General features: G+C 36.7%; 1 protein-coding gene across 4 annotated transcripts in view; it reads right to left on the bottom strand.

Annotated features, from left to right (window-relative positions):
• Positions 1–27887, bottom strand: part of nr3c1 (nuclear receptor subfamily 3, group C, member 1 (glucocorticoid receptor)) — a 71147-nt gene that overhangs the window by 6960 nt on the left and 36300 nt on the right. For 3 of the 4 annotated variants that reach the window (XM_088932248.1, XM_088932245.1, XM_088932247.1), the window contains exons 3-7: positions 12741–12904; positions 8332–8358; positions 3776–3892; positions 1112–1390; positions 155–299 (exon numbers count right to left, since the gene is read on the bottom strand). In XM_088932248.1, coding sequence (XP_088788374.1) covers positions 155–299; positions 1112–1390; positions 3776–3892; positions 8332–8358; positions 12741–12904 — 732 coding nt within the window. The remainder of the gene's footprint in view (positions 1–154; positions 300–1111; positions 1391–3775; positions 3893–8331; positions 8359–12740; positions 12905–27887) is intronic. The other variant, XM_088932246.1, reaches the window with a different exon arrangement.

The raw sequence follows: 27887 nt of genomic DNA, 5'->3' as shown, positions 1-27887 counted from the left end.
TTTTTCCCTTTCTGCTACAAAATCAGACGCATATTACATCAGTGCGATTCATTAAATTAACAGATTTCCAACAGCAGCACAAAAGAGTAACCAGCTTTCCTTGTTATGTTTGAGTGATTTGCATAAAAAGACAAAAAAGTCCGAAAGCACTTACTCATTAATCACCAGGTCTGGTGCAAAACATAGCATGCTGCCATTGGACTGCTGGTAGGACCTCCATCCCAGCCCAAATGACATGAGGAACATCCAGGAACACTGCAGCAGAGTCATCTGGTCATCAAGATGCAGGTTTCTAAATCCTAGCCAAGAAGAGACAGGGAGAGTCTTGGTTTAGTAACCTCTTCCCAGTGTAATATTACACAATCCCCTCTTCCCCAAAAAATAGAAATTTTTCAAAATAATAATCTTACTCTATTGCATCTCAACTACTTCTTGAGAATAATTGTCTCCTGAAAACAAGGAATAATAAAAAAATATGAAGCGCTAATTGAGAGGTCGGAATGGAAAAATGGAGCACTAATTTGAATTGAAGTATATGGATAACATTTTTGCTCAGCCAGATCAGGCACACCTGAGCATATAAACGTAAGCAAACCTAAACAAACCACTGAGGTCAGACTGAATAGGCTTGTTGAGTGAACAGAACTGGCATGCAGTGAATTTTATTGGCCATCCTCCACTTTATGCCTTTTCTGGACAAAGAAATACGGTAAGGTCACTTCTCAGCTGTCTTGCAGCTGTGTCCTGCTTGCCTTTGCTTAGAATCAACATATTGTTAATTACCATTTGGGATTGTATTACAGATGACTAAAGAAAATGTGGCAAAAATTCATGGCATACAATACTTTTTACTCCATGAAAAACTATTTTTTCATTTATAACTTCTCCCATATAAGAGAAAAACAAAGGGATTGGCTGCCATTTGCAGATATGAGTTTTTTCAAGCCTGCCTGAAACCTGATGTCAGCTGAATTACGTTTCTCTTTGGGAAGTGTTTTTGTTCCATGCTCAAATGCACTGTGTGTCTTACCGTTTCCCTAAGTGACAAATGCAAAGTTCAAAAGCCCCAAATACAGTACAAGAAAAATCTTTGATAGACTCATGAACTCACCTGGGAGAGCCTTTGCCCATTTTACAGCTGAGACAACTTGCCTTCCTCCTAGACTGTTTAGGGTGCTCATGAGCCGTGTGGAGGTGTCTGGGATGGTGCTGTCATATCCCGAATAAATGGTTTCTGGCTCTATGGCCTTCAGCAGAGACAGCATGGTCGGGATGAGCTGGGGCATGGATTTGGGGACCAGCGTTCGGGTTTGCTCATCGGGAAGTGAAGCTGGCTGCTCAACTGCTCTCCCAGGACCCTTCAACCTGTTCAGCTTCTTCGTTTTCCTCGCTGAAATCCCAAAACACACAAAACATGAATTAATGCGGCTTCTTTTTCTGTCCATGTCTGGCATTTGGCAGTTCAGTTTTGATTAGGAAAAAAGGAAAAACAACAACAGCAACCAGATAATGTTCCAATCTGCAACCTTAGACATCGGATGAATTCTAGATACTTGGTCTAATGAAGCTCTCTCAAAAACACTAGATGACCTAGACAACAGCTTGTAGAGCACAAAGCTGACATTCAGGCTGTATTTGATATATCCTGATTTTCCCACCTCAGCAATGTGACTCTGCAACGCATTCTAAAATTAATTTACTAAAAGCATACTGTAAAAGGAAGAACATGTCATTTTTAATCAAATATTGTATTCTGCAGTATATTTACTCATAATAACACACTCATGCTCATATATAAAATGACTTTGTGCCAATGTAATCCTACAGTAACACTGTATGTAATGTAAGTAAAGATATATGAAAGCAGAAGCAAGTAGATTCTGAATACACTAACAACTCTTTTAAAGACATTTTGAAAACACAGTAGATGTTATCCTGTCACAATTGACACTGTATTACCAGAAACAAATGAAGTTATTACTATTAGAAGTTATTTAAAAATGCAGTTTGCTTTCTACCACATATTCAACCTATTCTATTTGATTTTTATCATACTTGAGAATTTTGTTTTTCTTGAGGATTTTTTTTTCCCTCTTGCCAAACATATGATATGCAATTCAGAGAAGAATCATTTAAAGTACTTTACCACTTTGCTGTTGCTTTTTGAACTGGCATTACACAATTCTAAATCAGATTCACAAGAAAGCAAGTATTCTTATTACAGAAGTTAAAACTCTTATCTCCAGACTTCACCATCTCACAGAAGAGAAATGCAGATTTTAAAATGCTCTCAACAGATTACTTGTTTCACTATGCTTTCCTGTCACACAATGATTAAAATCCCTTTCTAAAAATAGTTAAATAAACAATGAAGATAACTGCACAAGAGTAACTTCTTTAATGCGCTTTTACTAACAATCGTCATACTCAATCTGCTGTAATATAGACTGTTGTTCCTCAACATCACAAAGATTAATAATAATGGTTAATGATAATTTGGCTTTACATTAAAAGTCTTCATCTTTATGAAATGCAAATTAAGAGAGAGTGCTGTGAGATCACTATTTTTTCCAGTTTTAGGTTTCTAACATTTCAGTTCTTATTTTGCTCCTTCAAATGGGAAAATGTCATTCATGTTCTCAGCATTATGGCTTCTTGTGGGTTTAAAAAGAGATGACCCTTGGTTTTCACCTTTGCTTTTGTTTGTTGTCTTTCCGAGGTTAAGAGGTTAATATCAAATCCGTTTGCATTCGACAGACTTTAGTGATTTTTTTAACCTCCTCCATTAAGGTTTCTATAGTAACTAAGAGCTTTGCTGACAGAACTCAGGGTATAGTTCTCTGCTGATGATGTTTTTTGTTTCTTGATCTCTACAAATAAGACATCACAATTTTATATTCTTCAGTACAAGAAGTAATGTAAACAAATATTCTTTAACACATCTACTTCATTTTAGGTTTCATGCCCATAATTCCATATTAAGTTTTGTTTAACAGGGTTTCCTGCTGTGTATTCCTGAAATAAAATATGCCTAAGATGACAACAAAACCACTGTTACACAGAAAGGAAACGGATGATGATGAAGGTGAGACTATGTTTCAAAGTAGGTTCCGTTAGTCATTGAACATTAGGATGGACTCTGGATGACAATTATAATTCTCTTACATTAGCTTCAGTGACACAAATAGTTACAATTAGAGGCAATAATTCAGGTTAACAGCATAGTAAACCCCTAACCTATCATACTTCTACATACACCCACAAATGGAAAAAAAGCTGCAAGGAAATTTAAGAAATCATTACATTTGGGAAACTTAACCTTAAAGGTTTGTTCTCTTGCTGAGACTTCATTAAAATTGGAGGTTTAAAGACTTCTTATTCAAACTTAAAACAATTATTACAAAAACCTTAAGAGTTAAATTTAAGGTAATGGGTTTAGAAGTAGCTATCTTTTTCTTCCATGTTTTTGGGGACACTCTTGACAGTTTTTGAGGACCCCTGGTTTGGAACCAGATTAAATGCTGCAAAGGACACTTCAGCAGGACATTTAGAGTGGACACTCCCATTTGAACACCAGCTCAAATCACTGCCCTAGGAAGATTTTACACTTTATCCAGTCTACTTTCTTTATAGTAGTGAATACTGGAAAATTCCCGACTGTTGCATGTTATTGCACAAGTTGTATATGTAACTCTGGTACAGTACATAGAGAACATGTAACTCACTGGAGAACATTTATTTGCATTTAGCACGTCATGTAATATGAAATGCTTACCTTCTAAATTCATTCCAGCCTGCAGACATTTACGGAACCTGCACGCTGGACAGTTCTTCCTGCGAATCTTGTCAATGATGCAGTCGTTTCTTCCGGCACACAGATAATTGTGTTGCCCTAGGAAAAGAGCAGTATCAACACAAGAGTTAAAAGATTGTCCAGCATGCCTGCCATTACCACTTGTGATTTTATTACACTTCTCTCTCAGGGACAAATACCTCAAACTTTGACTTCTTAAGATTTCCAGATTCCGTGGTTACTAACAAGACTATCATTTTACATCTTGAGTTGCTACAGTGAAAGCACTGCATATGAAAGATTTCTTAGGAAAAAAATCATTGAACAAAAAATAATCAGAGGCTTATCAACAACAAAATGAGCAAAACATATTTACAAGGACCATAGGTTAGCTTTCTAGAGACTTGAGGTTAGGAACAAAATCTTTTTAAATAGCAAAAGGACAAAGCATGAATCCATTTATTTAAACAGTACAAAAGTAAAACTTTTTATCTTGATATGTAACATCGGCTATACATTTTGGAGTACACTACCCTTTGTTTCAAAGGGAAATGCAGTTAAAATGAAGAAAAGGGCCTTTTGATGGATTACAACAAAGCATTGTGAGATTCTGGAACAAGATACCCAGCCATGTTGTCGAAGGCAATATTATAATCTCTTTCAGAAAACAGATGGATAAGTTCTTTACGTAATCAGCAAAATAAACCATTAAAACAAGAACATTTTTGAAAACCAGAATTAGCTCTTTTGCATTATGAGTGATTAGGAATTACATCCATAACTTCAGCTAAAGCAGATGTTCTCAGGATGATATATAAAAGTCATTTTGTTTGTCACACAGTGGACCTCAACTTCAAATTCAACAAGGAAAGGAAACTATGCATAGTGGAATGACTCCTGGTCCAGTCAGCATACCAATCCCAAGTATACAGTACTATATGGAACTGAGAAAAGACAACAAACCATCCTGAGAGTACACAGCCAAGAAAACCACATCTGTACATTTGGGACACAGTAAGTTATAATCACATAATACACTCTGGTTACCTTGAAGCAGTGCCTTTTATAGTGAGACAATGTACGATATTTAACCATGCCAGTTTGTAAAGCACATGAACATGTCACAGAGACCCACGTCTACCTACAATAACAGCTCTTGCTAATCTTCTGCCAGTTCACAGTATCATTACATTTTGTTCTGCTACGGGAAACATGTAAGCCTAACTGATTTCTCCCTTTATCGCTCAATATAACAGCTCCAGGGAGAATAAAGTCAGAGGTAAACGGATTAAAAAACGATTTTGTATTTCATTAATTTACAATCAAAAAGGATGTTTTATGAGCAACTGCAATGTTTTTTCCCCGCTGCTAATAAAAAGAGTGTATGTTTCCCCTTGTAGAACATTTACTGCTTCAGGATGACACCATTTAAACAGCCTGCTGGAGGAAATGGGCAGAACCTTAACGGCTCTTTTAAGGATTGACTGCCAAGTGTCTTTCAAAAAAAATAAAATTTTTGTGAAACACAAATGTCTACACTCTTCATTATCAAAGGTTCAGACTGACATACATTTTTTAAATAAACATGCTCCTTGCTGTCATCGACCCCACTGCAAGTTCCTGACCTCTTCCTTCTGGGTACTAATGTAAGGCGGATTAATCTCTGTGGTTAAGCACACAATAAAAAGAGGTTTTAAGATCCCAGAGACTTCAATCCTTTCTTGTATACCAACCAGTCAAAAGTGACACTGACACCCAATGAGAAGAGCTCTTACAGACTAAGTCTATAAATTTACTAAGAAAGTAAATCAGAATTGCTGTGAATTACACTGTGCAGAAGGAATGCATATGGAGAAAAAATGAAGATTACAGCTAGATAAACTACATTATTCCAGAAAATGCAGCTGCTTTACGATTGTAAACATACTAGGTGAGATTCCTGTAGTGTTCTTTTACTTTAGGAATTGCTGCATTTGTTTTACGAATTACCTGGAATTTAATTTATTCTGACTTTTGTATCCATTTGAGTGAACGAAGACAATCACTAGTTGAGGTTTAAAACTGAAATTAATGTGCATGTCTGTGTGTTTTATTTTAATAAAGTTTATACTGAAATGAGATTAGTTAAGAAAAGATAAATCGTCCATATTAACATTTTGGAATGTATATTCTCTGAGTAACTGAAAACTATCTTTCAATTAATGAACAACTCAGACCATATAGATGTGTGCCAGGAAAAGTTAATGAAAGACTGTATTTTCAAGATTACTCCAACTATTTTGAGGCTGGATTAAATTTTCCAGGCTCAGAGGAGATTGAGGGTTTACATTTTTCACCCTGTGGAGTAAATGTTGAAAAGACAATTTTTTTAAAGCTCCATTACAATGCTTCAAGAGTTTTAAGTATCATGAGTGACATAGTGTAGCTAGCAAAGGTTCTCTTTCCGAGTGCAAGTGGAGATCTATGGCCCAGATGTCACGGGTGGAGCCTGGGTTATGTCACCAGCCGTTTCTGGCCAGAATGTCCTAAACAATGGAGCAGACTGGGTCAAGTGCTGCCGAGGAGAAAAGGCCTGTCATTATTCACAGAGGGCTCTCCCTGCAAAACAGTGGCTCCTTCAAGTGTGTACTGACGTCAGAGACTGACGTGTCTTTCCTCCAATTTACACAACCTTCTCCTTTAAAGACACTGCTATGCATGCAGTATCAAAAGAGCACTGGCTTCACATTCACTGGCCAATACTGGAGTCTTCGTAAGTTTAGATCTAAAAAAATAATCAGTGATTCCTAACTGGGTGGGTTTGTATAAAAAAAAAACTTAAATGGTTTCAATATTTGTGGTTTCATTGCCTTAAAAGCCTAAAATGTAAATTGGGAAAAATGAAAAAGCAAACTAATTGGTTTCTAATTGGTTTTCAAGGAAAGCAGATACACTGCAAGTTAAACATAAAAACCTGATTACTGACAGCTCCTTAGAGAGTGCCACATCTTTTATTTTGTTTGGAGAGAAGTTGCTCTAAGTTGAAAACTGAATCACTTTGAGGTGTAAAATACGAGAAATATTTGTTTTGCTTCAGAGTGCTTACTAAATGAGAGAAGTGGGATTTTTGATTCAGCTGAAGGGGGTAAGTGGTGGGGACTCAGCCAGATAATTACAGTGAACCAGAATTAACTGAAAATGAAACTTTCATTTTGAACCACAACTGGTCTCTTAAAAGCTCCATTGTCTGTGAATTTTCAGGTTTTCCTTTTTTGTCTTCCACATATATATTATAACTCTTGAACTGTTTTTTATATTAAATAATATAAAATCACTAACATTTTTTACATATTGTAAGGGAAAATGTTAATCTGACTGCAATACTGAGTACGTAGAAGACTTTAGAGTTGACAAGGATGCTAAAGCAGGGTCTTACTGCAACTTAGACGTGCAAAAGGAAATACAACAGTTAAATTTAAATTTAAATAACAGCTAAGCAGGTAGGGCCAGTGGGGCCAGTAGGGGGTGCTCACCGAGGTCCTGATGGTCGTTAAAAATCCCAGGGCATTTCTCAAAAAGACTAAGGGTGTTACCCCAGAGTCCTGGCCATATTTCCCATTGGCCTTTACCAATCATGGCCTCCTAATAATCCCCATCTATGAACTGTCTTCATCACTCTGTTCTCCTCCCCACTGACAGCTGGTGTGTGGTGAGTGGACTGGAGCACTAAAGCTGCCGTTGCATCAGCCAGGTGGGTGCTGGAGGGAAGACCCCATTACTTGTAAATCTCCTTGAGTAGAGTAGCCATAAAAGAGTTACAGTATATAAGTGTAAGGAATTTATTATTATTATTTGGAATAAACTATGCTTTTGCATAGCCTTCTCATGCATAATGTGTTTTCCTCTGTAACATTTCATAGCTCATGTTTCGTGCTGCTATTTGATCAGTAGAAGAATTGCAAGCAAAAGGAAACAATTTCCCTTATTTTTCAATGCCAATTTTAGGTTGAAATATCACGTGACTAGGTGTGAATTAATAGCAATCTCTCAGATCTGATGATCAAAGTCTAATGTTGCAACATGGGGTGAGATTTGACCTATGAGCTCTAAGGTGCCATGCTGGTATATCCTGTGACAGTCTAAACAATTTTCATAAAGAGTTATTTCCAAACCACTGTTCACAAATAAGAATTAATTACATTTAAATTTGCAGATACCTCGAAAATGATTTCTTCACCAAAGAAACTATGCTCATTCACATTGGAAACATCTTAAACAGTGTAAGACGTAACTTTATTCAAATGGTTTGCCTTTATTCTTGATGTAATTCTTAAGCCTTGATAAAATTCCAGGATTGTAAAAAACAATCCAAAGAAGAGTCTGATTCAGTCGAACAGATTGGATGATTAGGCTTACATTTAGAATCAGAAACTCATGCATTTTAAAGCACAGAAAGAGAGGAGCACCATTCTGTCGGTTTGAGAGTTGCAAAAAATATTTATTCCCAAAAGAAGATACGGACATGGATTTAACAGCGATATTAAGTTAAATTTATTTACCATCAGCGTTTTGTCGAGCTCTCCATCCTTCATCAAAGCGAGAACAACCGCAGAATGGGGAAAAGAAAAGAATAACAGGTATAACTTCTTGATGCCAAAAGGTAGCTCATTTCATACAAAACACTGGTCACATAATTCTATCTAGTCATACCAAGTTCAAGTGCCCAGTTCAGGCCAGGTAAATAATGTTTAAAAAACAGAATAGTGTCTGTTATGTTTTCACATGCTTGATCTTTTAGTCCTCAGACTGACAAAGTGAGAGCTGCTCTTATAATCCCATGTTTTGTTGGGATTAAAACAAATACAAAATTGCACAAAATCTCTCTTTGTCAGCAGAACATTTTCTTTTCACTCTGCTTCTTGTGTACCTCTATGGACTTCTGCAGGGGACAATCTCAAGAATCTCAAGACCACTGCGACCTTTTGTGCTTGATAAAATGGGATTTCTACCACAAAATGGATATGGAAATCAGTCACCTTGGTCGCTAATTATATCATTTACACTTTCCCATACTTATCGAAGACTTTTCCTTTTAAAGTGATTACACAATCTGTATCAAAGGACTCAATTATTCTTCCTAATTCCTACTAAAAAACCATGCACTTCAATCATTTTTCTTGTAAATTCTCAAATTCTTTGGAAAAGAATTAACATGATTTTAAGATGAGTCTTTCCTTTCAAATATGTCCATCCTTAGACATCTGGATTTCAGGAAAAGGAAAACCTTTGTTTGGTACATGGAAGTGCTAAAATAAAAAGTATGATATGGTTTATCAATTTCCACCCCATCACGTGGCAAGGTCTTGAGAAATAAATTTGAATCTCTTCTGTATTTAAATTATCCAGAACTCTTACTGCATCACTATACATTCATAATGTAAATGGATTTCTTGCACATTTTTCATATGAATAAAAGTTCTGATTTCCTGTGAATACTGTAATAAGAAACCGGCAGACATATCGTTTATTAACGTTAACATTCTTCACTCAGTGTTATCGCAGGTTTCACCCGCAGCTTACCAGTGGGTAAAAATGTTGCAAGTTAGAAACTGCTGAGGGCTTGTGACGGCAAAGTAAATAAGCTGGCATCACACATAGATAGGCTTACATTCTTAGCATATTGTTTTCTTGGAAACCACAAAAAACACCCTCTGTATGAGGATATCAGTTATCAATCAGGTGACTTAAAAAAATCACTCCATCTAAGGCTGTAATTTAATATATGCGTGTCCACACAGCTGAGGAACTAGCTTGAACTTCTGTTCTGATGATTTCACAGATTCATAATTTCATTTGGTCGTACTTTTTGGAGTGAGCCCTGTGTAAGCTGCCGAGAAGATGGTTTATTATTTTCCATTCTGTTATGTGGCAAGGGATTGAGAAATAAAGAAAAATGGGAATCATATTCTTCAAAACATCTATTGCATCTGCTTATAACACTGTGCCTTCATAATATAAACTGATTTATTGCATATTATTTTCAAATAAACAAAATTCTGATTTCTTCTAATTGCTCGTTAATAAAATGGCAGGGATATCATTTCATTAATGAAGTTATGCAGTTTACAGCTACTGACCTTTGGCATCTTATCATTAAAGTGGAGAATGATGAGCAACTATGACTTAAAAAAATCAATCTTCTAAAAAGATTAGTTCAGCCAAGTTGTTCAGGGTGCAGAACCTATCTTTCTGGTATTCTACCTTCTAGCACAAAGTTCACTCCCATTCACATTCATTTGGATTTTTGCCACTTGCTCTTAAAACATGCACTTTCAACAGCTTTATTTGTCAAAGGCGAATTAAGGTTTTGTCTTAAAATCTCTGCACATTTGTATATAACTACTTCATATCTAAAACAACTTTTTTAAATGCAATATCTTAGATATACTGGCTATAGGGATTTGTTACATATCCGACTTAATGTTGTTCACAGTGTTGGACTAATTCAGAAAACAGCAATAGCAGTATTCTGTACCTTTTTCTCTTGGTGCAGTACTAAATGTTTATGATCTAAATGATCCATTCTATGCAGATGATAGTCAAATCTTTGACCACATTAATTATCTAATAACCACGTCCACACTAATTTTCTGATACCGAGACAGCCATTTCAATACTCTGATTGATTTTCTGATATCAAACTTTGGATAATAATCTGGGTACTTGCAGAGCAAATTGTTTCCAATACCCTGTATGGCGGACTGTGACCAAGTGTGTTAAAGTGAGAACTTATTTCTCCTCACGTAAGAAATGGTATATATTTGAACTGCATTTAACCATAAACGCACAAATGAGTAACGACTTTCTGTGCTTCCCGTTCTAGAAATCTAGAAATAGCCTATGTTGCTTGTAGTGGAAAAACTGGTTCATGCTTTTGTTTTTCAAGGATAAGTTAAACGCCCTTCTTGCAGGAGACTCTAAAATCACTTGAGCTACAATACTCTTAGAATTAGGTAGCTAGGATCCTGACTTGTTATCACATCTCTCACATCTTGGGAGTTTTTGTTCTACGTTCCTGTCAAGATTCATGTTGATCTTCAATGCCTTCTGCTTTCTTTCATGGCTTCTCAGTATCTTGCCGATGTGTTATCTGCTTGCACCCCTCCAAGCAACCTTCACCCAGTTGATTCGGGTTTACTATATGTTCCCACTAATACCGTACTCCACGGCTAACAGGCACTTTTCCAGCTGTGCCCCAAACCTCTGGAAAGCCATTCCAAAAGAAATCAGGGATTCAGCCACATCTAGCTTGAAAATATATTGTACATTTTCCGAAAGCCTTTTCTGGAAGGTTATCTTCTCTATCTACTTCATTTTACTTCATTCTACTTTTATTTTTACTGGCTTTACAACTTTCTTTTATTGTGAAATGTGCATTTTGTGTATTGCAAAGTACTTGGCGGCGACTGCTTTTAAAGGTGTTACATAAAATCAAGTTTATTTATATTTATGGTGAATCACAGTATAAGTAGTGTATTCACAGAAAACAGCTCTCTCAATTGAGGATTGAGATTAAGAGTTGCTTGACATTTAGGCTGGTATGCTGAAAAGAGAAAATAAATTGTGTTACCTGACAATACATTGTCTGTTTCACACTTTACTTTTCAGCATAAAATTAACCTATGTTTATTTCTGTTCTGTCTGACAAGTCCAGGGTCTAAATTCATAAGTATGCTGGCTTTTACATTTGATCCAGTTAGTTACAGAACAAAAAACAGAACTGAAAATCGACTAAGCGTGCTATTTAAGATTGACTTCCTCGGCTCTTTTAAAAGGAAGTTCTGCGGGATGCCAACAGTGAAGGGAGCCTTTTGCTCATTTCTGTCTAAATGACAACACAAGGGGGCTGGTAAAATCCTGGGCCAGCTGGGCAGAGATTATCTTTTTTTATCCCACAAGAAAAAAACAATCTTGGTTTGGTTCCAAAGTGTTTTCTTCTTTGCATAACAAAAAGTAAAGAAATGCCAGATTCTTCGCTCGGCAGGCTCCTGCAGTTGACAAACCACTTGTCTCGCCAACACACACTCCCCCTTCTTCTTTGCTTTTCTAATCGCTTGGCCTTCAGAACGGCATGTTAACCTGAAGGTTCAAAATGTGCTTTGTTTTTCCACAGACCATGACAAATGTAAACTAATAAAACCACCATGGTTTCCAACTGAAAAATATTCCTTACATTACATGTTAGATCTTGAAAAACAAAGTAAAAAACAGAAGGCGATACATTGGAAAATCTACTTTTTTTTTCTAACATCACTCCATACACCTGCTAGGAAGCAGCAACTGCTTTGTACATTGTGCTTGTTTATGGAAACTCTTAAAGTGCTGTTGTACCAAAGCACTTCAATCAATTATTGCTTTAATCAGCACAAACTGCTTCCTATTTGAGAACATTTTCACTTTTTTACAGCTCTAATTTAATGATTCCCCAGAAAAAGAAAAAGAAAAGACTAACAGGTTTTTTTTTTTGCATTAAGTTAAAAAGGATTCACATTATCACTGTCGGCATGGTAACTTTGAAAAATATTTTATACTCAAGGGTCCTAATGACATTGGCTTGAGCCTTAACAAAACCGAAAGCCGCATTTTTTGTCCAATTATCTGTCTCTGCCTTTCCACTGGAAATCACTTTAAAGATTCATTTCCTGTGCTATATCCCATTCATGCTCTTGTTTTGCAGGACTGACAATTAGCAGCTTTTTCTAAACAAAATAGATTTTTGAAGTATGTGCATAATCAAAACCTCCTCAATGCTTTGATTAATACAATTTTACAAGTGCAGCAGGAAAAACGGCATGAGGTTAAGGGCAAAGAAGCCATAGCTTGCACATGCAGAAAAAACTTGTTAACAGAAATAGCCAATTTAAGTTAACAATGCCAATTATTACACGACAGAATTCAGATGGCTCACCTTCCACTGCTCTCTTGAAGAAGACTTTGCAGCTGCCACAGGTCAGGACACCATAGTGGCAACCTGAAGCTTCATCTGAACACACCAGGCAGATCTTGTGGGCAGGTCCGCTGGCCTTGCTGGGCACTGGCGAAGAGGTGCTAGGATCAGCCCGAGCTGTCGAACTACAAGACAAAAAAAAAAAACAACAGTCTTCAACAGGAGTCTCACCTTATCCTGGAGTGCCATGCTGTCTTCTGATTTTTTGTAGGTTCCGGCTGGGACTTAATTGGTTCCATTATTTGTAAACTTAATCTCGTTTTCCTGGTGTATCATCATGTGATATCTAGGGCTACAAAGCTTACAAGACTGTAGCTCTCCACAAAAAAGGGTTACAGACTCCTGCATTAACAGATCACTATCCATTCATTTGTGTACAATATTTTAAAACTTTAATTGCACAGTATGTAGCATGTATTGGGATAGTATACAATGCTGTGCTATCAGGAGTTACAATGTATGGTATGTTATGAGCATCAACAATCAAGCCTTCTAGTATTTTGTAATAATGTAATACCTTGCAAGTTATACAGCTTACTGTGGGAGAAACCAAACTTGTCAAGCAGCAGTTGTTAATTCCCATTGATCACAACCTAACCTTCAAAATCCTGATCACAACACCTAAATACACACGAGTAGCCAGTTTGAATGATGTTTTGGTAATAAAATAACATTCACTAATCAATGTAACTGGCTCATTGTAAGTTGTTCCTCATCATTAAATGATCATTTATTAATGGCAGCGGCCTTGGTTAAGCATACCAGTGTGCAGTAGTTAAGTTAGTGCTCTGAACATATGACTAGAAGTTGGAGGGTAAAAATCAGACAGAGCACTGCTGTGGCAGCCTTGAGGAAGGTTCTTCACTAGGGTTATAAAACAGGTTATAAACGTAATTTACTTTGGACAATATGTAACCATTAATTTTAGATTAATTCCTGTCACCCTTCCCTCGCCCTGTTTCAGTTACTCCTATAATGTCCTAGTTACCTGTTAATGTATCATGTTCTCGCATTTCATTCCTCATACTTATACTGTAACATTGAGATCAAATCTTTAGAGAAAGGGTGTTATTTAAATTGCTTGGGCTTACAAGATCCCACCAAAATCAGCCTATTGTGGGTTTCTTTCCTCCCAGTCCCCATCTTAAATATTTTTCAGCTATGAGAATATGCTTCTTCAATACGTTCTCCTCTTGTTCCAGGACAATATATCCCACTTGCATATATCCCATTTATTCCTGAAGGACCCACATTGCCCCTCAGATCTAAAGCCCTTTCCTTTGTACCACTCTTTCAGACAAATCTGTATGAAACATGACCTCCTGACAAAAAGACTACGTTACAAAGTTAGCATTAACAAAATCCTAGCAGAGATCTCATCCCCCTCTGGCCTGATTGCTGTGGGATGCTACTCCTCGTCATGCGGTCTACAGGTTGGCTGGTAGCACTTGTGTCCTTGTTAAAGGCTTTGGCGAGCTGATCCCACAGATGTTTAAGTAGGCTTCAGCTCAGATCAGGAGGAAAAGCAGATCACAGCTAAACCTCAACTCTTGTTGTGCTCAAAAAATTGATAATATTAGATTAATGTCGTGCTGAAAAAGAAAACCTGTTCTCTAGTTTTTTGCCAATATAACACTGAACAGTAAAGATGCAAGACGGTCAACATATTACTCCCCGATTAACTCAGGCATGAATAGTATTTTCACGCTGACAGCAGGCTAGAGGTAGCCTGCTGATGTGCAGGTTATTTAATCCTAGATGCTTCCAGTCACTGTAGTTTGAAAGCACCACCCAGATGTTTTGAATGAATATGATGGTTCTGGGTTAATGTGGTGAATCTCTGCACCACAGAGATTTCTGCTGATTGTTAAATCAGAATATATAATTATCCGGGAAACTTATCTTAACTCAAGCAGGAAATGATTGGATCTTCCTCTTTGCTTATATGTTCTTTAATGTTTCTTATTAAAAATTAGTCAAGTCTGCAAATAATACCAAAATAGGAGGATAAACAAACATAGTAGAAGCTGCTAATGAAGTGCAACAGGATTTGGATAATATTCAAGACTGAGCAAACACCTGGGCCAGTGTGACATTTAATGTAGACAAATGCAAGGTTTTGCAAGCAAATAGTAAAAACAAACTATAAATGCACAAGGCTACATGAGGCCACAAGGGTTTTCTCCTCGTGCTCCAGTTTCCTCCCACTGTCCAAAGACATGCTTCCCAGGTTAACTGGCATTTCTAAATAGTTGAATGTATACACTGCAATAGACCCTATATTGGACTAGCCAGTTAATTGAAAATGGATGAATGGATGATATGAACCATACTATATAACCAACAAACCTGTATCTGCCCAAAAAGCTACTATGTTATATGATGCTCTGAGGTCCTTCCACACATAAATAGGTACAAAATGTTTGAGACATGGAGAAATGAAACATGAAAGAGAGATAACAAGAAACACATGTAAGTATGTGTGCTCTTACTTTCCCACATAGTGTACTGAAGCCTTCTTGCAGTTAGATTCAGCATAGTGTAGTTAATACAATCTTACTTGCGGCATTCAATTAATTCTGCTATGCCAAATTAAATCTTATCTTTTCAATGTATTATTAAGCGTTTCTAATGTTGTCACTAAAACTTTCCATTTTCAGAGATAAGCATTCAGATATTCTTTAAACAAAAATAAAAAGCTAATTAGAAAGACTGTTTCCTTTGCATACCTATAAACAGTAACAGAAAACGGAAAGCATCTTAAAAGAGGATATCCTTTCTGATTTAATAAAGCTGAACATCTGTATTAGCTTTAATTTATTCAACCGTATAAGAAAAAAAAACTTACCATTGCCTTTGTTAGGATTATAAAGGATTATGGACTGCAACTACCTTATTAACATCCAATACAGTAAAATTATAGTGTGTTAACTGTAGAACAAATGAGCCCTGTTAATATGGAACAATAATATCATTGCTATGATGGAAAAATCACTACTTCTAACGAGATGTGTTAAATTGGGGTTGTCTCACACCAGCCTTCACATTTTCTATGCATAATATTCAAGTACAATATGTCTAGTGTGCACAGAAAGTGATTTATATACCAAACAGACAAAAACATCTATATAGTGGTTTGTGAAACCAAGTCTTCTAAAAACAGAAGTTTTCCACGGTTATAACTCACTTTTATAAATTACCCCTTTCCTTGAGGGTAGAATACAGACTGAAATCTATCACTCTTGGTCCATCTTCCTTGCCAAATCCAAACATACATCTCTCATTGTGTGACACACGGTAGCATTAATGCAAACAGCTCTTTGTCACTTAAATTATCAGTTTACACATGGATAAAAAATGAACTCCACAGCTTGCACTTCACTTTAAAAAAACTTTTGGAATGAAAGCAAAAGCAGAAATAATAATACATATTATATATTAAGTATTTATGTAAAACAATGTGGCCATACACTCAATTACTGTACATGTGCACGTCTGAGAACACACTGCCAGTAAGCTCTCTGGTCTTATAAAGTCTGAAGTCACTGGCACATCTTTTGAGTCAGAAGGAAGTGCTTCTGAAAACCCACCACCAGGTGGCACTTGACTTACTGTACCAGTGCCACCATTCCAAACTTTTACTCCCTCAGAGCAGGGACATGCCATGCAGAATCTGAAAAATCCAGAGCGGAGGTGAAGACACAGCACGCACATAAAACACCAAATTTTATTTTGCTGCGAAATGAAAAACGTTTCAAAAAGCATCCAAAATAAAAAAAAAACATGGTTTCTGCACTCATAGAGTCATTCATGGCTTTTATAATTAGCAGGAAAAAGACGACATGTAAGGCTTATGGGAATCATAACTAATAAATACAAATAGATAAATGATTAAAGGAAGGGAAGAGGGTTAAAATACCTTCTTATCTGCTTTACAACAAAAACAACCACAGTGGTATGTAGCAGCAACCACGTGCCATCTGTGTGATCACATCCTGATGACATTTGCATTCAAGCTCTGCCTGTGATTTACAGCAGTTTCTTCACCTACTGTTACACTGGGTGCATGAGTGAACTGTCTAGAAACCCTACACCTGCCAGTTCCAATTCTGGAAAAAAAAACCTCACTGCCCTGGTTTTGAACCCGTCCATCTCTAAAAGGTCCATTTGAGAAGCGCATTCAAAAGTAAAACAGGAGACACCTCATTACACAAAGGGCTGGAGGAGTCTGGAACAAGCTACCAAGCCATGCTGTCAAAACGCATACCCTGGCTTCTTGTAAGAAACTGCTGGATCCTTGGATCAGTTAGCTACAGTACTAACAACATAACAAGCGAGAGGCACTGAATGGCTTCCTCTCCTTTGTAATCTTTATTATATTTCAATGAAACGCATCATTTGGATCTTACAATCACATGTTAAATTAAAACTTAATGATTAAAACCTTTTTAGTATATTCAGAATGTATCTGCTCTATTTTATGCTCATATCAGAACAGATAGGCCTATACCTTGTTTGTAATGTAGTGCTCAAAACTGTACATGATTTTCTAAATGAGATATTGTTAGTACAAAAGTACATTGTACAATTTCAACATTACAACAGCTGTTTTAATTGTACACTTAACTATTTATTCTAATGCTGCTTTTCATGGCTTCCCACAGGTGTTAAAAAACAACGTGCCATACAAACACCTAAGTCTTTTTCATATGTACAGTAGCTTCTGCACGCTCTTTACTTCCCATCTTATATTTAGCTTGCTTTTATGAAAAGAGAAGTGCTGTACATAAAGCACTGCACTTGTCTGTATTGACCATCATCTGCCTGGTACTTGAATTTTAACCTAAACAACTTCCTTTAATGCTTCAACACCCTGTGCTAACCCACTTATCTTGAGATGATCTCCAAACTTATATTATCTTACTAACTTACTTAAGTAACTCTTAAGCAACTTAGATTGCTACCAGAATCTAGATTTTAATGTAAAAAGAACAGTGGTCCAAATATAGATCCCTGTAGTACTTCACTAATTACATCTTCCCAAACTGAGCTTTCATTACCTACTATATGTGTATTCTGTTCTCTATCCATTAACAGTTCTCAATCCAGAAACATGCTTTACACTGCCTACAATTTCAGAACTGTTTTATAAAAGCATTCTGAAAATAAAAGTTTCCACGATTCAAAGAAAATTAGTGGGCATTTTCATATCCATATTAACTAACTTCTAGACTCCTACTGGCATCCTCTAATTGAGTTATAATTATAATTTCTTATAATCTTATATATGTATCAGAAGCAAGTTATATTTGCGTATAATTAATTGATTTGGATTTGTCACTCTTTTGCTGGATTGGCGCTACATAACATTTTTCTAGTTTATTACCCTTGTCCCATGTCTTGACTAACTGCTGTAGGGATTATGTTAACAGACTAAGCATGGTTGGCAGACTACCATCAAAACCATAAAGATTTATCTTTAGATTTTTTAGTACCTCAAACGTGTTGCAACTTATATGCAAATATTTCTAAAAAGATAACTGTCCTTCCTCAGCCCAAAGCATGGTGTCACTGTCTTCCTTAGCAAACCCCGGAACAAAGAATTCATTTAACACATCAGCCATTTCCCTTTCATCATTTAAGATACTTCCATTATTATTGGTGCACTTAATTAATCTTTTACTGTTCTTATTCTGTTATAATAATGAAAAACTAAAAACTAAAATATTATTCTCTTTGCCCTCCTAATATGCTTGTGCTTGCAATTTGATATACACCTTTCCTTTAACAAGTTTATGTTCTTTTTTAATCATTTTATAAAGTGACTTCTTTCTCCTCATACTTTTAATTGCCGTGAAAAAGGCAGGCTCTACACCTATAACTTCCATGTGGTAGCAGAGTGATCTGAGATCCTTTCCTTTAGGTGCTCTTCTCATTTCCAGTGCTTTTAAAATACAGCAAGGTAACTGAGTGATTGCAGTTTTGCAGACAGATTTTTCAAATAGTCTGGCAAAAAGGGAACAGTTACAGACCACAGCTGCTGTCTTTGGCACCTGTTGGTTAGAGATAACTTTTGTTAGGAAACCAAAGGAGTTTCTACTGTATTTTCCATTCCCATCTTCATGGTTACGAAACTCTTTCATTAACCACATCTCCAAATGCTGTTACCTTTCAGTTTATCAGTCATTACCATACACTTCAATCTCATTTCAGTTTTTGTTTCAGGCCACAACGAATGTGTACCTTGAATCAATGAAGAAAAAAATAAACACACGGAAACACAATGCAGTGGCAACTGGGGAGAAGTCAAACAAATGCAAAAGTGCTTTACTAAAAAATTGATTTGAAAAAGAGAAATTCATTGTAAATCCACAACTTCTACATAAAATCTATATTGACATGGTAGTAGTGTAATGACAGTGTGCTTAAGAAGCCTACCCAAAAGGAATCACCCTGCTTTTAGTGACAGAGAGGACAGAGTGAACTTAGTATTTCAATTGCAGTCTGAGTGGGCACCAGTTTCCATGTCAACCTGGTTCATTGTCTCTCCTCCTGTCACTGCCTACGTACTGTAGCTGTCCAGGTCAATTTAATTTTGTGATAAAGATGGAATGAAACAATGTGGTGATCTCATTCCTTTATTAACCTGAACCACAGCAGAACGCAGTGCTACTGGGAAGTGAAATAAAAGCTCCAAAAATGTGATTGTGCACAACTGATAGCACTGGTAATGCTCCCTCATATAAACTTCAGATTAAATAAATTTAAAAACCTGAACTGAACAGCAAAGCATTGGACCTGTAAATAATTACCTTCCTGTTCGTTGCATTTTCATAATATTTGAATCTATCAACAGTATCAACATCTTCCCAAAGAAATGTAGAATTAAATACATGCAAAGAATTTAGCTCTAACTTCCAGCAAATCAAAAGATTTATTGGACAGTGGCAAACATCTGATTAGAAAGCTTCCCTTGTTTTCTGAGTCATGTGATGTAGCTTGGCTATCTTTAACAGACTCACAGAGAATATTTGTTTTGCATGTCAACTTAAAAAAACACGACTGAAAAGCACTGAAAAGTAATGACCAAAATAACCTATATGATCTGAAACCAAAGGCACACATTACTGCCAAGCCCAATATCCCATAAATGTTGCTTCTAAGCCTGCTTTGTGTTACACCAATGAAAAACAAAATAGTGGAAAGTGGCTTAAAATTGATCTTTTTCCTTCAGTAGGAAGAAAACTCCTAACTAGATTTATTTTGGCTTTCTCCAAATACATACATTACCATAAATACTCTTAATGCAGCAGAAAGTTATTCTTAAGATTCTTTCAACTTTCATGATGCCTAAATAATAAACTAAACTATTAAACACCAGTTTTACCCATACTAGTACATTTTACAGACTACATTGAATGAAAGGGAGGCAGGGAAAGAGCTTAAAATGTATTCCAGTCCATTCTCGTGTAATTTATGCTGCCAGGAACTTAATGCTTGATGTCCAAATAATGATTTGATGTTAATTGTTATTATATAACACCATTTAAGGATTAATTGAACAGTTGCAATAATGACCCAGCCTAAGCAATTACTACACGAACTCTTTTGTTGCATTGAATTCTGCTCCGTTCTGATTGTGCTGCTATATTTAACTCAATGGCTTAAATTGATCTCCATCAAAATGTGTGCCACCGCCAGGTACTGTAAAGTACATGGCGGGGGGGGGGGAATTGAAATAGATTTTAGATGGAAGCTTTTGAAAATGATTTGAGCAAGTGCAGAGGTTTGCAGGGTGCTTTAGATGGTAGTGCGCTGAAACCCACTCTGTACAACCCAATTAACCCTGGTCCACCAAAAGTTCTGAATGTGCTATTGCTAACAGACCCTTAAAAATCACCCAGACTACATGTATATGGTCAACAAGAGAGCTGTGAAAGGTAATAACTATCCAGCCACCCATTTTCTAACAGCCACTTATACTAATCCAGAGTTGTAATGGAGCCAGGGCCTCTCTGTAAGCAACGCGTACAAGCCAGGTACACCCTGGACAGGATGCAGGGCACACACAAGCACAAAAACACACACACACTCACAGCAAGGCCAATTTTCCCAGAACCCAATCAACCTACTAGTATATTTTTGGACTGTGGGAGAAAACACAAGCGAACACAGAGAGAACATATGAACTCCACACCGATAGCACCCCAGGAATTGAACTCAGGGCCTCAAGTGCTGCGAGGCTAAACACTGCACCATCCAGATAATAACTAGTGTTTTAAAATTAAATTGTATGCAAATAAATGAAACAGTCCATTCCTAATACTAATGAAATGCAGTTTCCATAAAATACAGGACTTGGCATTCGTTTAATGCCTTTTAGTTCTTGCAAAGCAGAAACTAAATCCAACAAAAACTAAAAAGCGGGTAGTAGCTTTGCAGGCTTCTAAGCAAGCAAAACTTAGCCTATAATGTTTTACAATGACAATGGGCAGAAAAAGCATCGCTGCAAGAGTTAATGTAGACTATCCAGGATTTCACAATTTACACAGTGACTACTTTACTACAGTAAATATTTCAATTGTATCAACATAAGAATGATGCCCAACAAGTCTGGAAATAATTGTCCTAACAGGTTTTGCATGATAGCAGTCTATGGTATGGGATATGTATCAACGAGAAATAAAAATGCCGGTCAGGCTGTCACTTTGGATTAAGCAGGGAACCCATTTTAATCTATGTTAACTGTATTGTCACAAAGGACTGTGCAACCCGTTTCGGCTCAGGACCAGTGTTCTGAGGCAACATACTGGTGGTGTAAAACATATCTCTGCACTCTATAAGGTCTATGTCCAAAGAAAAGTTTGTGTGATGAAAAATATTAAGTTTCAAGTCAACTGACACAACAATTTTCAAGGCACTATTTGAATTGTGAGAACAAAACGGCAATCAAGCAGCCATTGCGGTATCTGTAGGAGCTATTTTACCATGTTAATTACATTGATACTAAAATGATACCTACATTATTTACAGTTACACGACCAAACAGTTTTTAAACGGAGCAGTTCGCATTATAGCCAAGCAGTCAATTGGCTCACAACACCTATATCTTTCAATGCATCAGCCATGATAGGAAACTGCTCTAGTTTATGTATGCCAAGTTTCATTCTCATCAACCACGGAAAAAAAAACCATTGAACACTTGAAGGTTTTCTGACAAAACCAATATGGCGGCCTAGCCAAGTGAACATGTCACCTATCCTAAGCTTAAAACTTGGCCATCAGCTGCACTTTCAAATGTTTCAGAACTTGTCAGAAACTCTTTAAAACTCACTCAATGAAGTCATAACATATGAACAAACCGTGCGAGATTGCAGCTTTGTTTCCTCACTCATTGTAGACCCAAGTGAGTAATAGAATGATGTTTAATGAGGCACACTGTACCACCAAGATATAACGCAATATACAGACATTGAATATGACTGCTGCGTGACAGCCTTATTTGAGATAGAAACTTGTCATGATTAATCTTGACAGCCAAGACCAACACTAAAAACACCAAATTGGACTTTGTTCTCTCACAACAATTTTCTTCCCTCCAGAATGGCAATCAAACGTGATCGATCACCTCATCTCTGACATTTATGGTTTTATCACCAAAGTTTAACACCATTTTGTTCTGTTTTAGAAAACAAAACTTTTCACAATTACTCAATGTTTATTAAATCATGAGACCTCTGGATGTCATCACTTTGACAACTTCCTACAGGCCTTAATCACCTTTACAGATTTCCCACATTTTTACCCATGGGTTTGTAATTCATAGGCATTTGAAAACAAAAGCAGATACAATACACAATAACATGAAAAACAGTACAAGGCTTACAGCAACACTGTTGCTTGACCCTCCAATAATAATGAAGAATGGCAAGGCTTCACCAGCAAATTACTATTTTATAAGCTTAAAACATACTTTTAAAGAAAACAGACTTTAACAGTGCTTGAATCTAAGATCAAAAGATATGTCAGGCACTGTACAAGTACTGTACATCAGAGCTTTTTTCTATAGAAAATGGAAACAGGATTCTAGAGAAGAGTGCTCCAGTTCTGCGGTAGGTAACAGCTCCCTGCTGACTGTATATCCCAAGGAAAACACTGGCATTCTATTCTGTAACAACCCACACACGCTGTATTTGGACTGAAAGTGCCAGTTCCCTTTTACTCTCCAAGAAAATTGGTTCAACTCACTTCAAATCATACTTAAACCAGCTTGATATCAATTAACAAGGTTTAGGTCTCTGATGTCTTGTGAAGTTAAATCATTAAAAAAAGATTTAGATTATAGCCAATTCATTTGACTAGAAAATCTCTAATTATCCCCCAAATTTGCAGCAAGCAGGCACACAACTATTTCACTTTCTTTTGTACATCATAACTTGCAAACTTCAATGGCATACTATCAAAACTGTATAACGGGAAGTAGGAATGCATCACTACTGCCACTGTAGCACATCTACCTCTGTAAGCAGTAAGTTGTATTGAATGGATATTTTTTAATCCAATTAAATTAAACAGTCTAACAATTTCCTCTGAGAACTGGGGGACACAGTATTGTTAGTATTGTTAAACGGATATCACACAGTTCCAAGGTCTAACACCTAGCTATACTGAAATAATGCACAGATCACGTTTCTGGTGTCACTGCTGAAGTGGTGAGGTGATACAATTTTAGTACGGTACCCAGGTAGAATAAATCCTGGGGCCCCTTTCATTGCAACAGCCCCCTGTTCTCATTTTAGACAACTGACACAGAGACAAGTAACTGGACCGAGCAAGTTCAGACACTATCTGGAGTGCTTCCAGCTTCAATGGCTTCAAGGGCATGGTGTTTGTTTCGGATAGAATGAGCAGCCAGGGCTGCCACAGCTGCACACAACACAGCCCTCTCTCCCCCGCTTGCCACAGTCTCCACAGAAGGAGCCTGCACACAAACAATGTCAACGTCTTTCATATATCAGTAAAGCGAAACTCAGAAACGTTTTTCAGGGCATCTGGCTTCCACAGCAAAGCAAACTCATCTGGAAGCTGCAGTTACAAAACTGCGGTGACAGTACATTCCGATTCATTGTTATTGTGCACCACATTTGCAGGCATGCAATGTCTATTTCACTTAATAGATATATTCATGAAGCAGTTGGTTCAGAATTGAGTGTCCTGTATCTGCATTAATAAAATAAAAATCAAACTTTAGGTAGAGGACACCTCAGGTAGAGGACACAATGAGGTTAGCTGGGCTGAGAAGAAGCACAAAGGCTGCTGGCACTAAAGTACTGTTCTGAATGCGAAACGATATAAAGGCTTCTGGGGTAATTTAGTACTTAACTGAAACGTAAAATAAAAATAGACTGCAATTAACTTGAAACTGTAAATTCCAAAGTGTCAGTTCTCTACTTGTGCATATCTTGCAAAATCATGTGCAGTTTCATGACTCATGCAGAATGTTCTCTTGGCGAGAGGATCATGCAAGACAATTTGTAGTTTACAACTTACAGAAATACTGAATCATCCATTTACTGTGATTCCTATGGCTGCTAAATAGCTTTTTTTTGTTTCTGGTGTGTGGGAGGGGTTGCCGTTAAATGACCTGCTGTTTTATTTCCTGCAGAGGTTGGAGGGATTCGGAACAGACTCTACAATGTAGTTCCTCATCTGAATAACAAATGACCAAACTGTCTGACTTGCAAAGATGTTATTTCATATGGTTGCTTTTACCATAAAAAGTTAGATAATGATTTAAAAATCTCATAGATACACTTCACTTTCTCCTCTCCTACAAAAAAAAAAAAACTTCCAGTACAAATAAGAGAATAAAATTGGGGAGATAAGAGAAAAACAAATGGAAAACACTTTCTTCATCACTATCATAAACACTTCAGGACACTTCATAGCAGATTCTAAGAACAACCTTTTCATCATCAATTATATCTTTTAAGTAAATTTCGGTAAGTATCTGATGTCCTAAGCCCTGCTTAAAATTGATTTCAGACCTCTGCTTCAAAGAAAAATCGAAACTGCTTCTCCTTAGGGGCTATACATTGAATTCAAGTCCAGAGCAAAAGCACCGCAGTCTTCAAGTGAAGGACCCTTTTTCACTCTTTGCAATGTAAGAGGGAATACAAAAACATTACAACTTGGCGCTACAATTAAAAGACTGAAAATTCAACAAGCGTTGGCAAAATAAGCACTGGTGTACTGTATGCCATACTGTACATAACTTCAGCACATACAGAGATGGAAAGTCAGTTAGTCACATGATTTCCCATGTTATAAACCTTGATAACACCTCAAGTGCTGTTAATAATGCTTAAAATTCTATATCTTTGTCCAAGATCTTTTATACTTGCTGACTACCTGAATTCTGATGCAAATCTTAACTGTACATAATGTTAATTGATACTCAGATCTTCAGGTAACAGCAAGCTGTCACATGTATATCAAATAGCCACATAGTATGACAAAATCAGTAATGATAACTGTTACATGCCACTACTGCCAAACCATACTTAAATGTCACAAAATTGGTTGCAGAAATGTTATGCCTATAAATGAAATATATAATAAAGCATCACATATGGATCCAATCTCCACTACTGACTTCCTACTATTGGGCTGCTGAAACTTGAGTGAAATATCCTATTATTTATTATTTGTATTTTTTTTTTATTCAAACATTATCTGATAGATGACTGGTAACACCAAGCCAATTATGAGTAAATGTAATATTTGTTATAAAATTATTTTCATTAAAAAAAGAGAGAAACTTAAATTTAAGTTTAAATTTACAGATTAAGAAAGTCACATGACATGGTGGCATAGTGGTTAGCAGCCCTAAGGCTCTAGGAGACCTGGGGTGCCATCTGTATGGAGTTTGTATGTTTTCCTGTGTTCACATGGGTTCCCACTGGGTGCTTTGGTATCCTTCCACAGTCCAAAGACATGGTGGGTTAACTGGCTTCTGGAACACTGGCCTTAGGTGTGAGTGCGTGTCTGTACGTGCCCTGTAATGAACTAGCATCCCACCCAGGGTGTACCCTGCCTTGCGCCTGTTGCTTGCCAGCATAGGCTCTAGCTCCCCCGTGGCTCTGACATGCAAGAAGAATGAATAAATGAATGAATGAGATGACACTTGGTACTGACCTTTAAAGGGACAAGCTAGAATTCGAGAATATTCAGTTTTGTGATTAAAGCAATCCTGATGCTGTGGTCAATTTTTCATGCAGTAACTTATGCCATATTGTATTTTGCCACAATGTCACACTCAAGAGTCCTGTGATCCCGATTGAGACTGCTGAGACTCAAGAAATGAGGCAGCAGCAGTGGACGAGTACAGCTGGAGCTGAGTGGGCTTTAAAGGACCTAAGTCCTCTCTGCTTGAGCTTGAAGTGACAATCAGTGAGTTTGCGCTACCAGCACATACTCGCTTTGAGAGGTGGGTATGTAAGACGAACATGGCCTCATTGTCTACATATAATACAGAACTTAAAAAATTGGCATTTCCGAATGCAAACCTCATTGGGAAAAAACAGGCCATTTCAAATTACTTCAGTTGAAAATAGTAAACACTGTTACTGTCAATTTTAAATAACAAAAACATGACTGTGTACTGTACATATCAACCTAAAAGATTCTAATTTCAAACAGGAGCTCCCAGAGCAGTAGACTGAGGAACAGCCATTTAGATCTCATATCTGTGTTCCAGTGAACCTTGGTTTACTCCCATGAAGATCTAATTTCCACCTGTCACCCTTTCAAGGATAATAAAGAGCGATACAGACTCTCGGCGCATCAACTGCAATTTCCTTGGTTCTCTAATGTGATTAGGGTTCATTTGGCACATCACTGCTAGACCACCATTGATAACATTTGCAATTTATTGCTTCTGGCTCAAGAAACCTTGGGCCAAACAACTTTGTAGTAATCTAAACTTAGCTCCGGTGCAAGGAACTTCAGCAAATTTTGCCCAACAGTGTTGGAGTTATTTTTTCTTCGCTCTGTAGGAGGAAAAAATAAACTGATGACCAGATAATGATGTGATTCAGATGCAGTAATTACTGTTATGATAAAGTTGCATCATCCACCCAATACAATACGTTTCTTTATAACACTACTACCTCTATACATGAAATGATTTTAGAATCTTGGACACTTCTTAATTCATGCAGTAAATTATAAGACACTCGTGTGCTACTTAAAACCTCTGCTCCTTTAACAGTTTCACCAAATGCCATGTAAAAGTCAGACCTATAGAAGAAATGCAACTGTAATAAATTACAGGAGAAGAAACCTACCAATTTATATAGTAAAGAAAAAAAAACAGGAAATGCCCACATGTAACATTTCCTCTCCAATCCATTTTACGCAATAAGGCATGATGTTACAATGTAGATGCAACTCCTAATAAATTCCCTTCTTTATTCTAAGAATTAGCTAAAAGAAGGTCCAGTAGTTTATATTATAGAACACAAAACTGGAACACAATTTTCAGTTACATTCTCTATTTCACAACATAAAATTGAGAGCAAACAATGAGTATTTACCAATTACAGCTCTACATTAATGTTTCATTGGATGGAAAAAAACCAATATGAAAGCATTAATTAAGAAACATGTATGATCCCTTGATACTGATAATTGATCATCTGCCTCTTTTCCCAAATGTACAGGAAAACAAAATAAATTACAATGAAATAAGTCATTACTGCTGATTTTATCACAGTATACAAAATGTTTTCTAAAACTAAAGATGAGTAAATGACAGTTATGTGGCAGAAATAAGTCAGGCACTAGAATAGACTCTTGAAAACTTTAGCATCAATAATGACTATCATTTAATGGGATGTTAATGCATAATATCCTTAAGCAAATGTATAGTATGGGAGTCAGCATAATGGCTTCCTTCAAATAAAAACACAAAATAGACTAGTAAAACACTTCTTTTGTTTTTCAGTAATAAGCCATGGACACCAACTATCAGGCCCACTACTTAAGTGGAAATATTGATCATTTAAACTCTAGGTTCGTCAGTCATTCACCTTGCTTAGGTTAGGA

Source organism: Atractosteus spatula, chromosome 14, assembly GCF_055471065.1.
Source record: "Atractosteus spatula isolate fAtrSpa1 chromosome 14, fAtrSpa1.hap1, whole genome shotgun sequence".
NCBI classification, from domain to species: Eukaryota; Metazoa; Chordata; class Actinopteri; order Semionotiformes; family Lepisosteidae; genus Atractosteus; species Atractosteus spatula.
Note: the sequence above shows the minus strand (reverse complement) of the source record. Positions and strands in the feature narration are given on the sequence as shown.